This window comes from Leopardus geoffroyi, chromosome C3, assembly GCF_018350155.1.
Source record: "Leopardus geoffroyi isolate Oge1 chromosome C3, O.geoffroyi_Oge1_pat1.0, whole genome shotgun sequence".
Lineage (NCBI taxonomy): Eukaryota > Metazoa > Chordata > Mammalia > Carnivora > Felidae > Leopardus > Leopardus geoffroyi.
The window spans coordinates 45,031,736-45,051,012 of record NC_059338.1 but is presented as its reverse complement, the minus strand read 5'-3'; the positions used below and the strand labels follow the sequence as shown (position 1 = coordinate 45,051,012).

The 19,277-nt window shown below is 42.8% G+C and overlaps 1 protein-coding gene across 4 annotated transcripts in view; it reads right to left on the bottom strand.

The window, feature by feature from the left end:
* The window catches only part of RGL1 (ral guanine nucleotide dissociation stimulator like 1), a 266,263-nt gene that overhangs the window by 44,435 nt on the left and 202,551 nt on the right, over nt 1–19,277 (bottom strand). For all 4 annotated transcript variants that reach the window (XM_045452657.1, XM_045452658.1, XM_045452656.1 and 1 more), the window contains one exon: nt 2,665–2,849. In XM_045452657.1, the coding sequence (XP_045308613.1) occupies nt 2,665–2,849 (185 nt within the window). The remainder of the gene's footprint in view (nt 1–2,664; nt 2,850–19,277) is intronic.

Sequence of the window (19,277 nt, the reverse complement as noted above, 5' to 3'; positions counted from 1 at the left end):
AAATCCTCAGAATTCTAAGAAAGTCCTTAGAATTCTCAAGATGTTTGGAGCAACTTTCAGCTTCCACCTAAAGTTATGTATGAAGCAGAAGAACCTGAAACTAAATTCACCTGAGCTTTATTTTGGATAAGATTATCAATTAGTAAATTACACAGAGCATAGACTGAAGAAGTGAGGGGGTGTGGAAATCACTATAATAACTACTTGGATCCCAAATCAGAAGCTGAAGGACTCAGCACATGGGCTCAGAACTCCAGACTCCATTTTGAAAGAGTGTGGGATTGGATGAAGTTTCATTTGAACCCCAGCCCCCACTCCCCAGAACTGTCCTAGGTTGTTTTCCAACCTCATCCCCCACACCTCCACCCTTCACACTCCTTGCTCTCCTGTTAAATCTGTTCTCAACAAAACAAAAACAAAAACTAAAAAAGCTAGCTGCATTCAGTTCTATGTTAGCAGAAATTTAAATCAGTGCGTTACTACTCCCCCAGAATGTTTACATTTTAAGCTTTTTCTCTTTTCCTTTGTAGAATACGACTTTTATGCATCTCGGATCAAGTTGAGATGGCCTTTCCTTAGTTTTCCAGGGGAGAGGGGTGCTGAGAGTGGACCCCACATCACTCCCCCTGTCACAGTACCACGAGTACTTGATGACTCTGCTGAGAGGTATGTGATTTAAGGATGGACTCCTCCCCCTGGAGCTGAAAGGACTCATGTGAATGGGGCTGGGTTAGAAGTAGGAGGGGATCCATGCCTGCCTCCAAAGGCTGGAACACAAACAGGCATGAGCTTTGGAAAAAAAAAAAAAAAAAAAAAAGCAAAACCTAAAACCCTATGATTTCACCACTCTGCCTCCACAAAACTCTGGTACTCTCCAATTCAGCAAAGGAATTAAACATTTGAAATCGCAAAGGTTCAGAATGGGCCTCTCATCCCTTTTGCTAGCTACTCTATAAATCTATCCCAATCACTCTGCCGTGCAGAGGCTGACCCACGCCAGCCCAAGAGGATGTGTGGTAAGGTCAGACCCCCTCATTCATTCAACAAACACTCATGGCAACCTCTATGTGCCTTGGATGTTGCTGTGTGAGAAGATTACGTAGCCCTTTCTCTCTGGGGCCTAGGCCATGCCTTCACTGTTTCCGCTTTTGACTCTCTTCCAGAGGTAAGTAAGTAAAAACTTGAAGCAAAATTTTACTTTTAAAAAACAATGTAGGAAAACTTTTGCTTTTGCCAGCATGAAATTGGGCAAAATAAGCCCATGAGAACCAAGCTCCTAAAACTCCTTGTCCGTGATGACTGCTGTGCTTAATAAACAGAGAGTTTGGAGCTTTCTTGATTAAAATTTTCCAAACTCCAAAAAAATTCATTTTCGAGCATCGCATAAAAGCCTTTCCAAAGTCAGGCAGTCTCCCTCTCCCCTGCCTCAGCCTGCCAAATGAGTTCTGCCTTCCAGTCCTGGGTCGGAAACAATGAACGACTGGTCCCACCGGTTCCCCAATTAGGCCCGGAGCCAGGGGCAGCCCCAGTGGGGAGAGAGCTGGGCTCTAACATAGCATTTTCCACTCTGGCTCAAAGACAAGCGGGGAGGCCTGAAGGGAGTTGAGGTCCGGCAGCTGGAGGAGTGCCCCTGGTATTCAAACATTCCCGGCAGATGAAGTCATCTTAGATACGGGTACTTGGCAGTCAGCTTCTAATGATGCGATTGTACCGCCCCCCTGCCGGCACCCACCGCTCTGATCCCCCTACATAAAACGTTCAACAGGTACCGTTTGGAATTTAAGGTTATTTTCTTTGGCACTCAGGCAGCTTCCCTTATCGGTGATGAGGAACCGTTTCCTTTCCCTCACTGAGGAAATCGGGCGTCACTTCAGGGAAATGCCTGTCAAAAGCTCCAAGTGGGTCAGCCGCCATGGCAACCATCACCCGGCAGGCCAGTGGGGGGATAAATCGTCACACTGAAAGCCTGTCCTAACCTCTTTCTGACTTTCTTCAAAGCCTGATATTTCCAAGCTGCCCACGACCTGCAGCGGTGGCCCTTCCTTTGTCCTTGAAAACAGGCAGTCAATTCCTCCAATAGGAAAAAACAGCCACAGAAACTTCCTTTGATGAGGCCATCCGAGAAGCTCAATGACAGTGACGTTTTCTAGCTGACAGAGAAACACTTTTTCAGGGCTTTTCGAACTTTCGTGAGGGCTGGAGCACAAATGCATTTAAATCCTCACCCGCTGAACAGTGGTGGTTGTGATGGGTTTCCTCCATTAGATAGAAAGAGGAGCCACGAGGCAGATCATAAAAAGCAAATTCAAGTTCAGCATGGGACATGTTGACAAGAGAAGGTAAAGGACCATCAAGAGGACCATCGTCTTTATGGTATTAGAAGAAACCCCAGGAAATGCACTTCTCAGGGCCAGTTTCTTTACCTATAATGAGCACACCACACCAGGTGGTCTTAAAAATCTCCTTCTTGGCTCTAAAACTCTTAGGCTCTGTAATTAGCACTGAGATAAACTTTACAATTTTTACCCACCACCAATCCCCCCAGCAGCTTGTCTCTGTGAGACCAACCAAGGTCATTCATCAAGCACAGGGAGAACATTTCTTCAACAAGGGGACTGCAGAATCAGAATCTAACTTGTTCCCTGGAATCAAGTCAGTACTCACTGTCAGTTTCCACTTCTTGCTTGTGAAACTGCTCCAGAAGATTTTGCGCTCTTCTCTCCGGATCGGAGCCTGGCATCATCCGTTTGAGATAATCCAGCAGTTTCTGTAAGCAAGGGAAGTGAGGGGGTTCTCGGAAGTCCTCTGCACACTGGTCAAGCCAGGCCCTCAGGATCGAGGCGATTGCACTGAGAAAGAGAAATGGAGAGTCACTGCACCCAACTGGATGTGGGGGGGACTCAAAACGAGACCTGGATACCATGGCCTCACCCAGAAATACCTCACAAAACCAGGGGTCAACAGAGAATTCACCCAAAAGTTCCTGGCAATGTCAATGAAGTTAAAGCACTTGAAGACAAGCTATTATTATTATTTTATCTTATTTATCTTATTATTTTATAATAAATAAATATTATTTATCTTATTATTTTAAGTGGTGGTTGTAGAGCTGGGGAAAGACTGATTAAGTTCCAAAAAAAGAAAGGACCAAAAACTTTGGAAAAACTCATATGGGGGCGGGGGGGGGGGGGGTGGGGAAGACACGCAGAAGGAGATTTAGTGAGTCCTGAAGCAACTTCAAAGCAATCTGTGCACAAGGAGATTATGTGTTTCCAGTTCTGGATTCACTCATATCAGAAACCACAAAATCAACTGTACTAACATTTTAGGAAATAACTGACAGTAGGCCTGAAATCTGTCTAATGACAGGAAGTGCCTAGGTTTGGAAAAGATAACAGCATTAATTTAATTTTACAAAGATTACCAGGGTTTCAGCATAAGTACCCCAAAAATGTACCCCCCCCAATTATCCTTTTGCTTTTCAAATTATAAGAGAAGAATATGTAGGAGAAAGAGTACCTAATAGAGAAGTAGGTCTTTGAAAGGTAAGGGACAAAACCTTGAGAAGCAAAGCCACTGTGAAGGCGATTTCCTCTGATGGCTCAGCAGAGAATATCTTAGGCAAGACAAGGGTCAGGGCACAAAAAGAGACAGGGCCGTGACGTGTGCACACCCCCTCCCCCACCCCCACCATGGTACTAAGAACACGCGTGTGCTGTCTTAGGTTAGGGGCAGCCCCACATCCACTGGAAAAGACAAACGGCCGACTGGCGAAAAGGATAAAAAGTTTTGAGTGCTATCATTTTGCGCTTCATGTTCAAAGAGGACGTGCTGGGCTGTGCCTGCCAGAAAACACAGTACTTTGCCTCTTACTGACCAGCTGCCCCCATGGCTGACACGGATGCACTCAGGATGGCTGGAGATGACAGGGGCTATAAATTAATCAATCCATGTTTTAGTGACAGTGATGTGATACTTCATTTTAGCTAACGACACAACTGACCAAAATTCTTCAGCTGATTAAAAAAAAAAAAGGCTTAGCGTCTCTTTAAATTATCATCTAAGTATACTTCAAACAAATTGTTCACTTAGTTAACAACCTGTAAAGAGACTACAAGGATGGTAGTGAACCTGCAGGCTGGGCTTTCACAGGTGTGTCTAAATTCCACACGTCCCAAATTCCTACCATGAAGCCGGACTACAATACAGGCATACGTACAACCAAAGCCAATTCAATGCTTACCTTTTGGAGGTGAAGTGCAAACAGAAGAAAAATAAATTTACTAATTGTTTTCACTGCTGTGTATATCATTGCTTTACTAACAAGGACATGAGGGCCTTTGGAACTATAATATTCACATGTGTATGTTGGAAATAGGTAACATAAAACCACAGAAATAATTAAAATATTCTCTAAATCTTTAGTCTAGATTAAATAAAAAGCCAAACAGAAGTTTCACTCCCTCCCAAAAGATTCGAGGAAATTAATATGGGACCTGGGATTTAATGAAAACATAAGCAAAATGAAATTAATGGAGTCTCCTCAGTGGGCCTTCAATCCTCAGTTTACCTGCAAAATCACGTGTTATGTATGAATGCTTGTGTCCCCCCATTCATATGTTGAAACACTCACGCCCCCCAAAATTGATGGACTTCTACTTTTTTCAACGTTTATTTATTTTTGGGACAGAGAGAGACAGAGCATGAACGGGGGAGGGGCAGAGAGAGAGGGAGACACAGAATCGGAAACAGGCTCCAGGCTCTGAGCCATCATGAGCCATCATGAGCCATCATGAGCCATCAGCCCAGAGCCCGACGCGGGGCTCGAACTCACAGACCGCGAGATCGTGACCTGGCTGAAGTCGGACGCTTAACCGACTGCGCCACCCAGGCGCCCCTGGACTTCTACTTTTTAAGAGCCCACACATTGCATTATTTCTCCTTTCTTCACACACACACACACACACACACACACACACACACAAAACCATATGATGAACTGAAGAAGAAAATGATGAAGTAGCATTCTAACACTTCCTTTTTATAAGGAACAAGATGTTTTCTATGAATAATTCTCTTCTTCCCTGACAAGCGCTGAGCCCAGAACTGGGGTAGGCACACTGGTGGGGGAACAGGCTGGAACATAGGACAACCTGACATTTGCTTTCATCAGGTTGAGTCCTACATATAGTTTTGTAATTCTCAAAAGAAGCATGAATTGATCTGATTAATATAACTACTCATTTAATATTTAGTATTTCGGTGAGAGAATACTCTTCCAATGACACTGATAGAAAAAACAGACATGGAGGGACGAGAATTCACATCAACCAATAAAAATGAAAAAGAACACCCACCCAACAATGAGACCAGCAACACAATGACCCTAGTGACTCCTCAGTTGCATAACTTAGAAGAAAAGCCAGGCAGAAATCCAGAATCACAGGGAAAAGACACATAGTAAAAGATATTAACTTTTACTCCTTGGCCTCCCATAAGTATTAGTTTTCAAGTTACAAAACTGATTATTTATTGCAAAAAAGTAAATATTACAAATGTATACAGACGAAAACAGCAAAATATCACTTCCCTTCCGTTTTCCATTTCTGTGACCCATTCCACAATCCCATTTCCATGACCACCTATTAACAGTCTGGAGTATATCCTTCTAGTCTTTTCAGTGGATATGTATATATACTTAAATAGATATACTGTGCATAGATCAGCCAACATGGATTTTTGTTCCTACTGAATGGTATGAAACAGACACCACTCCACTCACTGCCTCCAGATCTACCTTACTATTTCCCACTGCGTGGACACACCATAATTAATAGAAGGATTCTTCAACTAGTATACAAATGTTTATGTTATTTTCGTGTTCTCACAATTACAAACAATTACAAAAGGTGTATCCTTGTTCGCATCTCCGTGTACTTCTGCATCTCTACAGGACACATAATTTAGCGCTTACTTCCACGGAAAGTGCAGCCTCGGAAGGTCTGCAGGAGTCCAGATTGGACTTTCCTTTAGGTGCACATTTTGTCCTCCTCAGTCTGACGTTTTTAACTAGCTCTGCTGAGCTGTTCGTTCCACCCTTTGTGACAGTGCCCTTCCCACAGCTTAGCCTAAGAGGACTGTGGAAGTTACTACAAACCCAGACCCTGACTTGGCTAGAAAAAGCATTTTCACAGAAAAGAGGAGTGAAGGGGGAAGGAGGAAGAAGGAAGAGAAGAAGGGAAAGGCACACACAAACAGCACAATACAACACGGGGCAGACCCCTGACCTCCTATCGTCAGGCCAATTATCAGCATGCCAGAAAGGGAGGTTTTCTGGAAAGTCCTGGACATGTGCCCGAAGCTCACAGTAGCTTTATGTTTACTACTCCTGGGAAGAAAACTTCCCGCTCTTGATAGACTATAAAGCAGATAAAATGTGAAACATCTGAGATTTCAAAAAGGAAAGCAACATCACAAAATCATGGCAGCCAACAGGATTACTGGCCAATGCCTTTCCAACTTACCCTTCCTGGCTCCACTCCCGAGGTCTGGCTTACATAGCAACCAGAACTGATTACTGGGCAGAATGTAAAAAACCTCAATACTGAAGGGAAATCTGATTTAAAATCACAAACTTACAGGAAAGGTATGACTGTTAAGCTAGAGAAGCTACTTGGTTCTGTACCAGAACAAGAAAGAAGGCTGAAGAAGGAAAACCCAATTCCCATCCAGCTGTGCCACCCGTGAACAAAGGGAGGTGGGGAGTCACTCAACTCCACTGACCCCTACCTAGAGAAGAGATATAATACCTGCCTTCATCTACCTGACACTGATCAGCTGTGACTTCACAGGACATAACATCAAGAAGGACGTTTCAAGATACCCAAAGAGAAATGTAACTTTTAGGCATCTTAAAACTACTTGCCATAAATCACAAAAGGAAGGGACTGAAAAAGGTAAAAATGGCTCAGTGAAAATCAGCACGTATGGAAATCCCTCAAAGAATCTGCCACCCAAACAGAAAGGATGACATGAAATACAAACTGTGTGACAACACGTGTGGCTCCAGGCCTGCTATTGCAAACAGATACACACACAAGTCCGCACACACATGCACACACGCACACACGCGCGCACCACCTAAGGCATTCTCCTCAGGACAAATCAATTCAGGGACATCAAACTCTAATACAAACTGCAAGACATGCTTCTTGAAAGACTTGTGAAGACTGAAGAAGTACTTTCTGAAACCAAATGGAAAGATTTCGATTGGGACATAATGTAAACTCAGTAAGGAGGAAAGGCAGTACATGACCTCCTTCTCCAAAGTAATCTTTAATGGGTTACAGAGCAAAACCCCTCAGTCCCAAGTAAGCATGCTGGGTGGGTGGCCATGGGGCAAGGAGCCCAAACCCGACAGCTGAGGGGACAACCAGGATTGCCTTTTCTACCTCAGGCGTTCTTGGCAACCCTGTTCACCCTATCACAATGGTCTATAAGGAACAGGGAGACGTGCTCAGACATCAATGTGTGGAATGGACTGACACAGCTTCTAAGACTCGTACTTCTAAGGAAACAGGCCCTTGGGGAGAATTAATTCACTAATTAATATTTTTTGAGTGCCCTTTATCTTCCATACTCATAAAAACTGTGTATGTGATGAATGTCACAAGAGGGATTCCAAAGAAGGATTTAGGAAACAATGTTTAGCTGAGATCTTAGGTATAAGAAGAATTAGTGGGGTAAAGACTCTGGGCCAATAGCATAAGTAAAGATCCTGAGGTAAGAGAGGGCAAAACACTTTCAAGGGATATAGAGTAGACCTATTTAAAGAATAGGAAGAGAAGAGAGGGTTCCTGGACTCTTGTTTGTTGGGAGATTTTTGATTCCTGATTCAATTTCTGGTTATGAGTCTGTTCAAATTTTCTATTTCCTCCTATTTTACTTTTGGTAGTTTATATGTTTCTAGGAATTTACCCATTTCTTCCAGATTGCCCAATTTGTTGGCATATTACTGCTCAGACTATTCTCTTATTATTGTTATTTCTGCATTGTTGGTTGTGATCTCTCCTCTTTCCTTCATGATTTTATTTATTTGGGTCCTTTCCTTTTTCTTTTCAATAAATCTGGCTAAGGGTTTATCAATTTTGTCAATTCTTTCAAAGAACCAACTCCTGGTTTCATTGATCTGTTCTACTGTTGTGTGTGTGTGTGTGTGTTTTTTTTATATCATTGATTTCTGCTCTAATCTTTATTATTTCCCTTCTTCTCCTGGCTTTGGGCTTTATTTGCTGTTCTTTTTCCAGCTTCTTTAGGTGTAAGGTTCGATTGTATATTTGAGACATTTCTTCCTTCCTTAGGAAGGTCTGGATCAATCTCTATACTTTCCTCTTACGACCACCTTTGCTGTATCCCAAAGGTTTTGGACTGTCGTGTTTTCATTTTCATTGGCTTCAATGCACTTTACTTCCTCTTTAATTTCTTGGTTAATCCATTCATTCTTTAGTAGGGTGTTCTCTAATCTCGAAGTGTTTGTGGAAGAGAGGGGAGGAATGGAACACTCATTTGATTTCTTAGCCAAACAGGAATCACACTTCGTAACACCTGGTTGGAAAATACTAGACAGATGCCTTAGCTGAGAGGTACAAGGAAAAAGTACAGAACTGACGGCCACCGTGGGGACCTTCAGGCATGCAATGCAGTAAGAGGGCTGACTGTCTAGGCTGCTAGTATGCTCAAACCACAGATATTTAAATACATATAGGGATTTGAATGCATATGTATTAAATCATATTAAAATCCCACTGGTAGTAAAATATTCTACAATTGGTAAAAGGCTTAATGAGAAATTTTCAAAATATGAAGTCATCTCTCCCATGATGTATAAGCTCCCAGCCAAGAAATAGGATTATTATGACAAAAAGAATAACTTTGTCCATTTAGAGTTCTTTTCTCTCCCCAGAAGTCTATTTGAGATCATAATTTATTGTTAATAAGATATGGGACCATTTTTTCAAAAGCAGTGAAATGTTTTTCTATGTTAGGATATTCTCCAAAAAACCGGATCTTTTCCTAATGCATAAAGAAAAGGTAAGAACATCCATGTGGAGGGTGGGCCTTTGGATCAATGTGGCAGGTGACACTGCAAAGCCCTGAGGGAGGGAGCCAATGCACTTTGCCCTTCAGGGGAAGAAAGCAAAGTGACCTTGACAGTGACTCTGAGCTAGACCCCTCCACCTTGTTCTCCTAGTCACAGAGCAGATTTTCCTTTTCAGAGAAGGCTGCCCTTTAGAGGCTGCCTCTGAGACCTCTGGCTAGAAGGTTTCCCTGATGAGAAAGAACAAAGGAGGCTACAGAAAATGTGTTTCTCTTTTTTTCTGAAAAAGCCTGGAAAAGATGGAAGCATTACTATCTGGACTTGTCAAGGTCGTCTTGCGATGCTTTCTTGTACATTTCCAGCGTGCGTTTTGGTACAGAGGCTGAGCAGGGATTAGAACACGAGGAGGGTAAGCGAAAGAGGAATTAGGAGTGTCAGAAAAGTAAATGCAAACAGGGCCAGAGTCAGTGCTAAGCATCAGGCAAGCCCATGGCACAGAACCAGTGAGGGGCCATGAGGCAGTTACAGAGAAAAAGCTCCAAGGCAAGGGGGAGGGGGAGGAAGACTGTGATAGAAAGGACACACAGAAATACACAGTAAATATGGGTGGGGAAGGACCAAGAATAGGAAGAGACAAGCCTGAAACCAATTAGCCAAAGTCAGGCATGTTGATCCACTCCTTTATTTCCAAACTAGATGTGCGGGCCCTGATATCTGAAGGCAAATTTATAGAAGCTGAAGAGAATTATTGTGCACAGACCTAACTCCAGGTCACCAAACCTTATCCAGTGTGTCAGTGACTGCACTCCACTAGACAAGGAAAAAAACAAACAAACAAAACTAAACTGAAAGGGTTCTGAAGTGCCCGTTGTTCATGAGCAGTACAGCCAATGTGGTGAACAGTCTCTGGAGCGCCTAACTGGGATCCTGGTTCTGTGGCTTACTAGCTGTAACCTAGCCTCTTTGTGCCTCAGGTTCCTCATCTGTAAAATGGGAATAACACAGGCCTCCTCGTAGAATTGTTGTGAGGCCAGGCAATAATACATGCAAAGTATTTAGAATAGTTCCTAGGACATAGTAAGTCCTCAAAAAATATTAGCTATTTTCATTATTTTAAAAAAGAAGAAGGGCAGTCTGTAAGACCAAAGGCTAAAGCCAAAGGAACTATACATAAGCACCATGTTCTAGTTGATCAAGTTGTTTCCTGCTAGGGTATGAGTTAACAACTCCGATACTGCTATACACGTATAACCGAAGCTGAACAATTAAGTAAATATCTGGCAGATGGTGGAAGCCACTTTTCTCACTGTCGCAGAGGAAATATACAAATAAGCAAGGGGAGCAGACTAGAGCGATCTATGTGGTAGCAGGTTAGAACTGGAGGCATCAGCAAGAACTCGTGTTAAACATAATATAGATACAAAATGTTACACATAAATATCTGTATTTATGTAATTGGTAATCTGTGTAAACATAAATCTCCTAGCCCTGCCAGCTGCGAATCTTGGATTCTGATGCCATTCTCCAACGGAAAGAACCAGGGCTCCTTGAAGAAATGGCTGATTTTAGGTCAGGGGCAGGAAATCTAGAAGATGAGCCTAGGGCATCGTGTAGTGCCAGAAAGTGAGAAGGCCTCAAACAACCAAATAACCCCACAAATGCTACAGGTACATGTCAAAGTGCACGGGAGTCTACCGAAAGAGCTCCCAGTGGCCAAAACAGGAACAATCTGAGCAAGAAATAAACTAGCATCGTATTATAACTCAAAGCACAAAAAAAGTATCCACCTGCTTCATACTGATCTAGATGATTAAATAAACTAATAAATGGGGGTAACAAACGTCCCACACAGAAGTTTTCCAAATACATTGAGTAGATACTTCACCCTAACAGAGGAGGCGCAAAACTCCCCAGTCCTTAATTGAGGGTTGTGCATAGTGACTTCCTTCCAAATAACACAGTACGGGAAGGAAGAGTGTGGAGGGCAGATGCTCTCCATGGAGAAATCTGAGAACTACTACTGCAGCCAGGTAATCAAGGCCAACAACGGTCATAAATCATGCTGACAGTGTGTGTCCTTGACATCATGTGATGAGAATGGCATTTTATCTCTGTAAGATTCCTCTCGAAAACTCATAAATCCAGTCTAATTATGAGAAAAAAAGTCCAATAAAGGGGCATCCTACAATATATCTGACCTCAAAACCGTTAAGGTCATCAAAACCCAGAAGAGTCTGAGAAACTGTCATGGCCAAGAGGAGTGAGTCTATGGAGACAAGAGGGGTCTATGGAGATATGACAAACTAAATGGAATATGGTATCCTGAACGGGATCCTGGAACAGAAAGAGGACATCGGTAAAAAGTACGGAAATCTGAATAAACTATGGACTTCAGTTAACAATGTAGCAATACTGGTTCATTCGCTGTAACAAATGTGCTACATTTTAACGTGAGAATAGTAGGGGGAAGTGAGGGAGGTGTATGGGAACTCTACTATCTGCGCGATTTTTACAGAAATCCAAAACTGTTGTGAAAAACATCTTAATTTTAAGAAAAAAACACACACAGGAGAGTCTGACCTAAGTTCTTAAGAATAACCCATCTCACTTTGATCAACGGGCAAGAAGTAGAGGCCATGGAATGCAGAGGGCAAGGCCCGGCTCTAAATCCCAGCTCTCACTTACTCCCTGTATGACCTTGGGTATGCTACTTAACCTCTCTCTGTCTCAGGCTCCTCATCTGTGAGAGAGCGCTAGTAATACATAGAGTTATTGTGGTCATATTAAAAGGATATACAGTACTTAACACAGGGACTATTCCTACTCAGCAGTCAATGATCTCTAGCTATTACTATTACAAAGGGACGCTGCCACTCGCCAAAATTATTCTTCAGGGACCTCAGCAGCTCGTTATTCTCCCATCCCTCATAGGCCAAGAAGGGTGTTTTTATGTTATAGATAGGCCTCTAATGAAAACACTGCTGAGGCATTCTATACTTTTCACCATCAGGATGGCGTTTCCGTTGGTAATGAAAGATGCTACAAGGCCCTAAGAACAGGAAGCAGGCACTCAGATTGATGGGCCTGACCAATGTGATCTTCCTTCTTCTTTCCTCACATCCTGCAACCCATCTCCTTCCCCAGGAAGCAAGCCTGACTTCCACATTTCTAACAGCTGTCTGGGGACCTTGCTTAGGGTGTTCATTCAGTAATAAAGCCAGGCAAAACAACACAGGGTACAGTACAGTAAATAATCCCAAATTAAGAGATCTCAGGAGGCTAACAAGCTAAAACACTAGTCACAATAGTGATAATATAATATACCTTAGTTCTTCGTGTACTTCTGGCTGCAACCTGGTTACTGTGACAGAAGCATACATGGGGTGAAAAAGCACAAACACCTGAGATCCTGATGTTCAGTTTGAAATGGCAAGCCCAAGAGCAAAGTGGTGAGCAGCCTAGGTCTTAGAGTCCATCGGGCCTGAGTTCAAATACCAGAGTTCATTTAACCAGCTGCTTGGTTTCAGTCAAAATATATAACTTTTTTTCATGTTTATTTATATTTTGAGAGAGAGAGAGAGAGAGAGAGAGAGAGCCAGGAAGGGGCAGAGAGAGAGGGAGAGAGAAGTCCCAAGCAGGTTCCATGCTGTCAGTGCAGAGCCTGATGAGGGGCTCGAACTTACAAACTGTGAGATCACGACCTAAGCCAAAACCAAGAATCAGACGTCTAACTGACTGAGCCACCCAGATGTCCCAAACTTTTCTTTCTTAAAAATTTTTTTAGAAGTTTTAAAAAAAAAAAAAAATGTTTGTTTATTTTTGAGAGACAGAGAGAGACAGACAGTGAGCAGGAGAGGGGCAGATTGAGAGAGACAGAGACAGGGAGACACAGAATCCAAAGCAGGCTCCACGCTCTGAGCTGTCAGTACAGAGCCCAATGCGGGGCTTGAACTCACAGACCATGAGATCATGACCTGAGCTGAAGTCAGACGCTTAACCAACTGAGCCACCCGGGCACCCCCCCAAACTTTTCTGAGGCTTCCATTGACACCTATAAAATGAAGACAACATCTCACAGCATATCTGTGATGGTAAAAGAAGATACAAAGCACCCAGAAGAAGGCCCCACACTAGTTAGCACACCACAAACTGCAGCCAGGGGTGGTGGCCAGGGTGATGCAGGGCAAATCAAGTGACAGAGGTGGCTGGGATGCCTCTTTGCCATTCTCCCACATTTGGAGAACCCCAGGAGACTCTTAGGTGGCTGATTTTTCTTCTTTCTGAACCACTGATTGCCAACGTTCTTTTTTACTCCTTAATTCTTAGAAAACTAATTTCTACTCCCTTCCCTTAAATGCACAATTTGATTCAAGATTTCAATGACTTTTGGAAGTATGCTTTCTATTTTTCCTTGTCCACTATGGATGTTTTAAAGACAATACCAGGTTCTTTTATACAACATATTATTTCTCCATTCTTTCATTTTACTTTTTTTTTTTTTTTAATTTTTTTTTTCAACGTTTTTTTATTTATTTTTGGGACAGAGAGAGACAGAGCATGAATGGGGGAGGGGCAGAGAGAGCGGGAGACACAGAATTGGAAACAGGCTCCAGGCTCTGAGCCATCAGCCCAGAGCCCGACGCGGGGCTCGAACTCACGGACCGCGAGATCGTGACCTGGCTGAAGTCGGACGCTTAACCGACTGCGCCACCCAGGCGCCCCTCATTTTACTTTTTAAAAATATCCCTTTCACATTAGAGCCTCTCATTCTTTTCAATTTCAAGTTTTAAATATTATTTTTGCTCTGTTCTTTACCTCTCTTTCTTTGCCCCATTGTTAAAATCGGCACATTAATTTTGGGACAACTGGGTGGCTCAGTTGGTTAAGCATCCAACTTCAGCTCACATCATGAGCTCATGGTTCGTGAGTTTGAGCTCCGCCTTGAGCTCACTGCGAATCCTTTGTCTCCCTCTCTCCCTGCCCATCTCCCACGTGCATGCGCACGCGTGCGCGCGCGCACACACACACACACACACACACACACACTGCACTCTCTCAAAAATACACATGAAAAAAATTATAATAAAAAATCACCATATTAATTTCAACTGCTTTCTTAGGGTACTTGAATTTATTGCAATGAATATTAGTTGCAAACTCTCTGGGAAGATTTTTTAATACTTTCCACTGTAAAGTTTCTCAGGCATTAAGGAATCACAGCCAGCCTTCTTTAACTCATCTCCCTTTTCTTTAAAGTGTTTCCAATGTCTTGGATTGCTACTATTTATACGACTCTTCACTGGTGACTAAAATCTGGAGTCACTATTTACAACTTCTGGGAAAAGATTACAAGAATGACATTCACATCATCTGAATGTGCAGAGATGAGAGCAGAATGATTTCAACAGTTTAGAGCACTGCTGTGGTAAAGAGGTTGAGAAAACAAAACACAGCACTCCAGAAGGGAAGTGATGAGAGTCAATAAAAGAAAAGGAAACAGAACTATTTCTACATTACAATAGTCATTAAAGAAATTTAAAAACTGTCATTTCCTAAAGAGTCTTAAACCTCTTTAAATTAAGTATTATAGATATAGATAAATAGATAGATAGATAGATAGATAGATAGATAGATAGATAGATAGATAAAGATAGGTGACACATACCTACATACATATTCTAATTTTAGATCCATTTCAGAGAATGAAGATTCATGGTGTCGAGGTTCTGTATGGCTAACACCCCTTCTTTACATTCTCTTCACTTCTGAATTCAATGCTGGTAATAAATCTGCACTAGGGAAAGTGTCCTTTTCCATCTGGTTCTGATTTTATTATTCTAAATAGACAGCATTTTATTGTGTAAAAGTGTCAGCAGGAAGGAGGAAAAGGGCACAGGTGGGATGAATGTGGGCAGAGATGTTTTCTTCTGTCACAGGAAGTGAGTTTCCTGATTTCCAAATAGTTGCAAGCTTGGGGATTGTAGAAATAAACATGGTATGCTTATTACATACAACAGTCTGGCGCTAACATCAGAAATCACTGTGTGGCAGATTCCAACATCCAGAGGCCTTGGAAGTTGAATTCCTTGCAACTCAAGGAATTCTTGTTTTGGCTGGATAACTCTAAAGGTTCTCGATACTGCACAAAGCCTGAACTGGGCACACTCAGGACTGGAATTAACAAGTGGGAGTCACAGCACAATCTGATACTTTTTGAAATTCATGAAGAATACTACTCAATTGTGATCCAAGGCACTAGGAACCAATCTTTCATCTTGACTGTTCCATCTGTATGTCCACGTTTTCCTTCTTCTAAGTTCTTTTATCCTCCAAAAGGTTGATTTAGAAATACAGGGAAGATTGTTATCTTGGGATTTTGGGACCCTGTATGAAACGTAAGCCTTGCTCTATGCTTTACATTAAAAATGGAAAACCAAATAATAGTTGAGGGTTTTTCAGTGGTGATTCCCCACCCATACTACACCCCATCTGCAGAACTGAAGGCATTGCCCAAAAACAGGATGTTTACTTCTTAGAAAGTTACTGAATTCCCACCGTCTGTTTCCCACCTGAAATCACGAGAAGACAGATTCACAGCAAAAGAAAACAGTAGGCATTATGTCCTGCTCACTGTACCCCACAATACAGTGCTTTAGCTCATCTCTGTACTTAGTATCATCACGACCAGTTATGATGTCATGAGTCATAACAAGCAACTCAAAGAAGCTGTCTATTTTGTTTTTCTATTTCATCAAAGCTGGTTGCACAGCCTCTCTGACCGAAAAAAGCAGTCCAGGGTACCTCTCAAAAGCTCAATATAATATTTGGGCCATATCTCTGTTTCTGATATTCATGTTCATTTTTGAAAAGATGAAGAGAAAGCTAAATAAGTTTTATCCTCGATGTCGTTACACTTGAAAGGGCCTCAGAGAGCTTACATTCCGAGCACTTCATTTTTCAGGTCAAGAAGCTGAAACAGAGGGAGGTGAGGTGACTAGGTCATCTAGAGGGGAAGTGACAGTAATTGATGAGGGACTCAAACCTCAATTCTCCAGGCTTCTCACCCAAGGCCCTTCACCTCCTATGAGGCTGGCTTCTTGGCCACCTTGGCATTTGGTTCACCTCAGTACAAGACGGGACACGAATAAAGAAATCCCGAGATAAGCATGGTCCTATTTTCACCCAGATCTAGATACTCATATATAAAGAGGGTTTTCACTTGAGGACTGTAGCCTCATCACCATATAGCAGGGTTTCCTACCTATGCACTATGACACTTAGAGGCAGGGCATTCGTTGTTGGAGGGCGGTGCTGTCTTGTGCACCGTAGAACGTTTCACAGAGATCCTGGCCTCTACCCGCCCGATGCCGATAGCATCCCCCACCCACCACCACGTTAAGACAACAAAAACGTCTCCAGATATTTCCAAATATCCTCTGGGGACAAAACCAGCCCACTGAGCATTGCCAGAGACCCAGGTCTCCTACACATGCATCTGGCATTAGGAAGCCTTTGGTCGTTGCTACATCTCAGGTGCCAGAGCTCTGTGATGATGGAGGAACTTTCAATATGTGACATATGGAAAGAAGGAGATGCTTCCCCGATATTCTCTCAGAAAGACAAAGCAGTGACCCTCTCCAGCCACAGAAATGATTTGGAGAAGGGTAACTTTAGAAAAAGCAAAAAGACAACGGTGAAATGAGATGAAAAATAATAAAAGGAGAAGTTGGGAGGGGGAGAGGAAGCAGCCGGAAAGCAGGAGAATGAAAGGAAGAAAGAGGTCAGCAGAGAGAAGGGATTTTAGCATTCCAGCATTTGTAGGACAGAGTGGTCCATTATAAGATAAAGTAGCATATTTTCATCAGGCATAATTTTTTTAAAAAGCAACTCAGTCTGAGGAAAAGGGTCAAGAACTTTCTACCAATTCATTGTGAGGCTTTAGGAAAGGACCATTGTCCCCAGATGATGGACCCCTCAGGGGAGTTCTATGTGAAGCTCTTTGTTAAGGACTCATATGCTTAAAACTGTAAAGCCCTTTAAAACAGCTTATCCTGGAGTCTCCCCCACATCACTGTTCCTGGCGTACAATCAAGTTCAAGGAAGTTTTAGAATAGGACTTTAAAATAATGAGCAGAATTCTTCACATCCAGGGTACAAACCAATTTTCTTTAACTTGCTACTTCCCCAGAAACCTATTTAATCTCAAAACACTCCCTGGGAAACAGAAAAGCTCTGGATATTTTTCAGACTGTTACTCTCCTTGGTGGCTAGCTGAATGATAGCTCCAGATCTGACTCAACTCCAAAATCTGTGGATAACGGCACACTTATTTCTGCATGTGGTCACAGGTGGAGGGAACATTTGACAAGCTGGCCACTCAATTCTTACAGTATCCCTCCTTTGTTTATGCTTAAAAATATATATATAAAGGTTCTTCTTTGGGACGCCTGGATGGCTCGGTCAGTTAAGCAACCGACTTCGGCTCAGGTCGTGATCTCGCGGTTCGTGAGTTTGAGCCCCAAGTCCGGCTCTGTGCTGACAGCTCGGAGCCTGGAGCCTGCTTCAGATTTTGTGTCTCCCTCTCTCTCTCTGCCCCTCCCCTGCTCAAGCTTGCTCGCTCTCTCTCTCTCTCTCTCTCAAAAATAAAATAAACATTAATTTTTTTTTAATTTGAAGAGGTTCTTTTAAAAAAATTACTATTTCAGTTAAGTTTTCATGAATAAACAAAATGTACAACGAAACCCCTAATCCTATGACTCTGAAACCTTAAAATGTGCAGAATCACTCAAGGATCTTCCTGAAATGCAGATTCTAATCCAGGTCTGCAGTAAGGCCAGAGATTCTGCATTTCTAGCAAGCTCCCAGGTGATGCCAATGCTGCTGGCACATGGACCACACTCTAAGTAAGAAGTCTGTACGTCTAAGCCATGTCCCCAGATCACCTATTTGATTATACTGGTTCCTTCCTACAAAAACTTTTCAGGGCTGTCTACTGCTTAGCAGGGATTGTCCTATTCTCTTGAGAGAATTAACCCCCTTCGCGATAGCTTCGGTTCTACAACTCCCCTCATCCTGGTACAGACACCATCATGAAGCAGCCACACCAGTTCTGTGTTGTTTCCAAAATGTCACATACACTGCGTGTCCCTGATTTGGTCCCACTGTTCCCTCTGCCTAGATGGTCCTACCACCAAAATTTTCACCCTCCTTCAGAGCCTACCTCAAATTGTCACCTCCTCCAAGAAGCCTCCCCAAGCCCTCTAAGAATAAAAGTATGTGTTCCACTTACCACATATTGCTTTGGACATTCAAAAAACTACACTGGTTTGTCTGGTTTTCTGGAAGGTTATGGCCCATCCAATAAAATAATAAAACTCCCTAACTCAGGACTTAAAAAGGTACTCAATTTTCTAAGCTTCACATCTTTGGCTTCTGAAGAAAGGATTCCATCGGTCAATCCTCTGAGGAGTTAAAATATTCCATAGGATTAACCACCCAAACTTTTGGCTCCAAGAATGAATATTTACTAAGAGTACTTTCAAGGACCCTGGCATACAGCCCATCTACTCAAGAACATCACTCCTATAGTGGCCTGCACCCCTGCATTTTTCTTCAGTGTCTCCCACACTATTCTCATCAGATTAAACTATCACCTAGTGCTAACACACACACACACACACACACACACACACACACACTGAAAAAAACTCTCCTTTGCTCCAGATCATCCTCCTGCCCATTTCTCTTCTCTTATAGAAAAACTTCTCCAAACTTCTGTCCTCTCTTGACCCACACACACCTCCATCCACGAAAGCTGCACTTGTCAAGGGGACCAAAGACCAACATGTTGCAAACACAGTAGTTGCTTCCCAGGCTCCTCTTGCTTGATATCTGAGCAGTAATGGATGTAATTGGTCACAGCAGCACCCACCCCCCCAAACTCCTTCTTTGCTTGTCTTTTGGACACAACTTCTTCTTTCTTCTCCTTCCCCACTGGCTGCTCTGTTCCAGGCTCCTCTTGCTGGACCCTCTACTTTCCTGACTCTAAATACTGGAGGAAACCAAGGCTCAGTCTCTGGACCTTCCTCTTCTCTATCTGCCCTTTGTTCCCAGGAGGGCACGCCTAGCCTGCTAGCCTTAAACACCAGGTATAAACTGAGGATGCCCAGATTTGTACCTC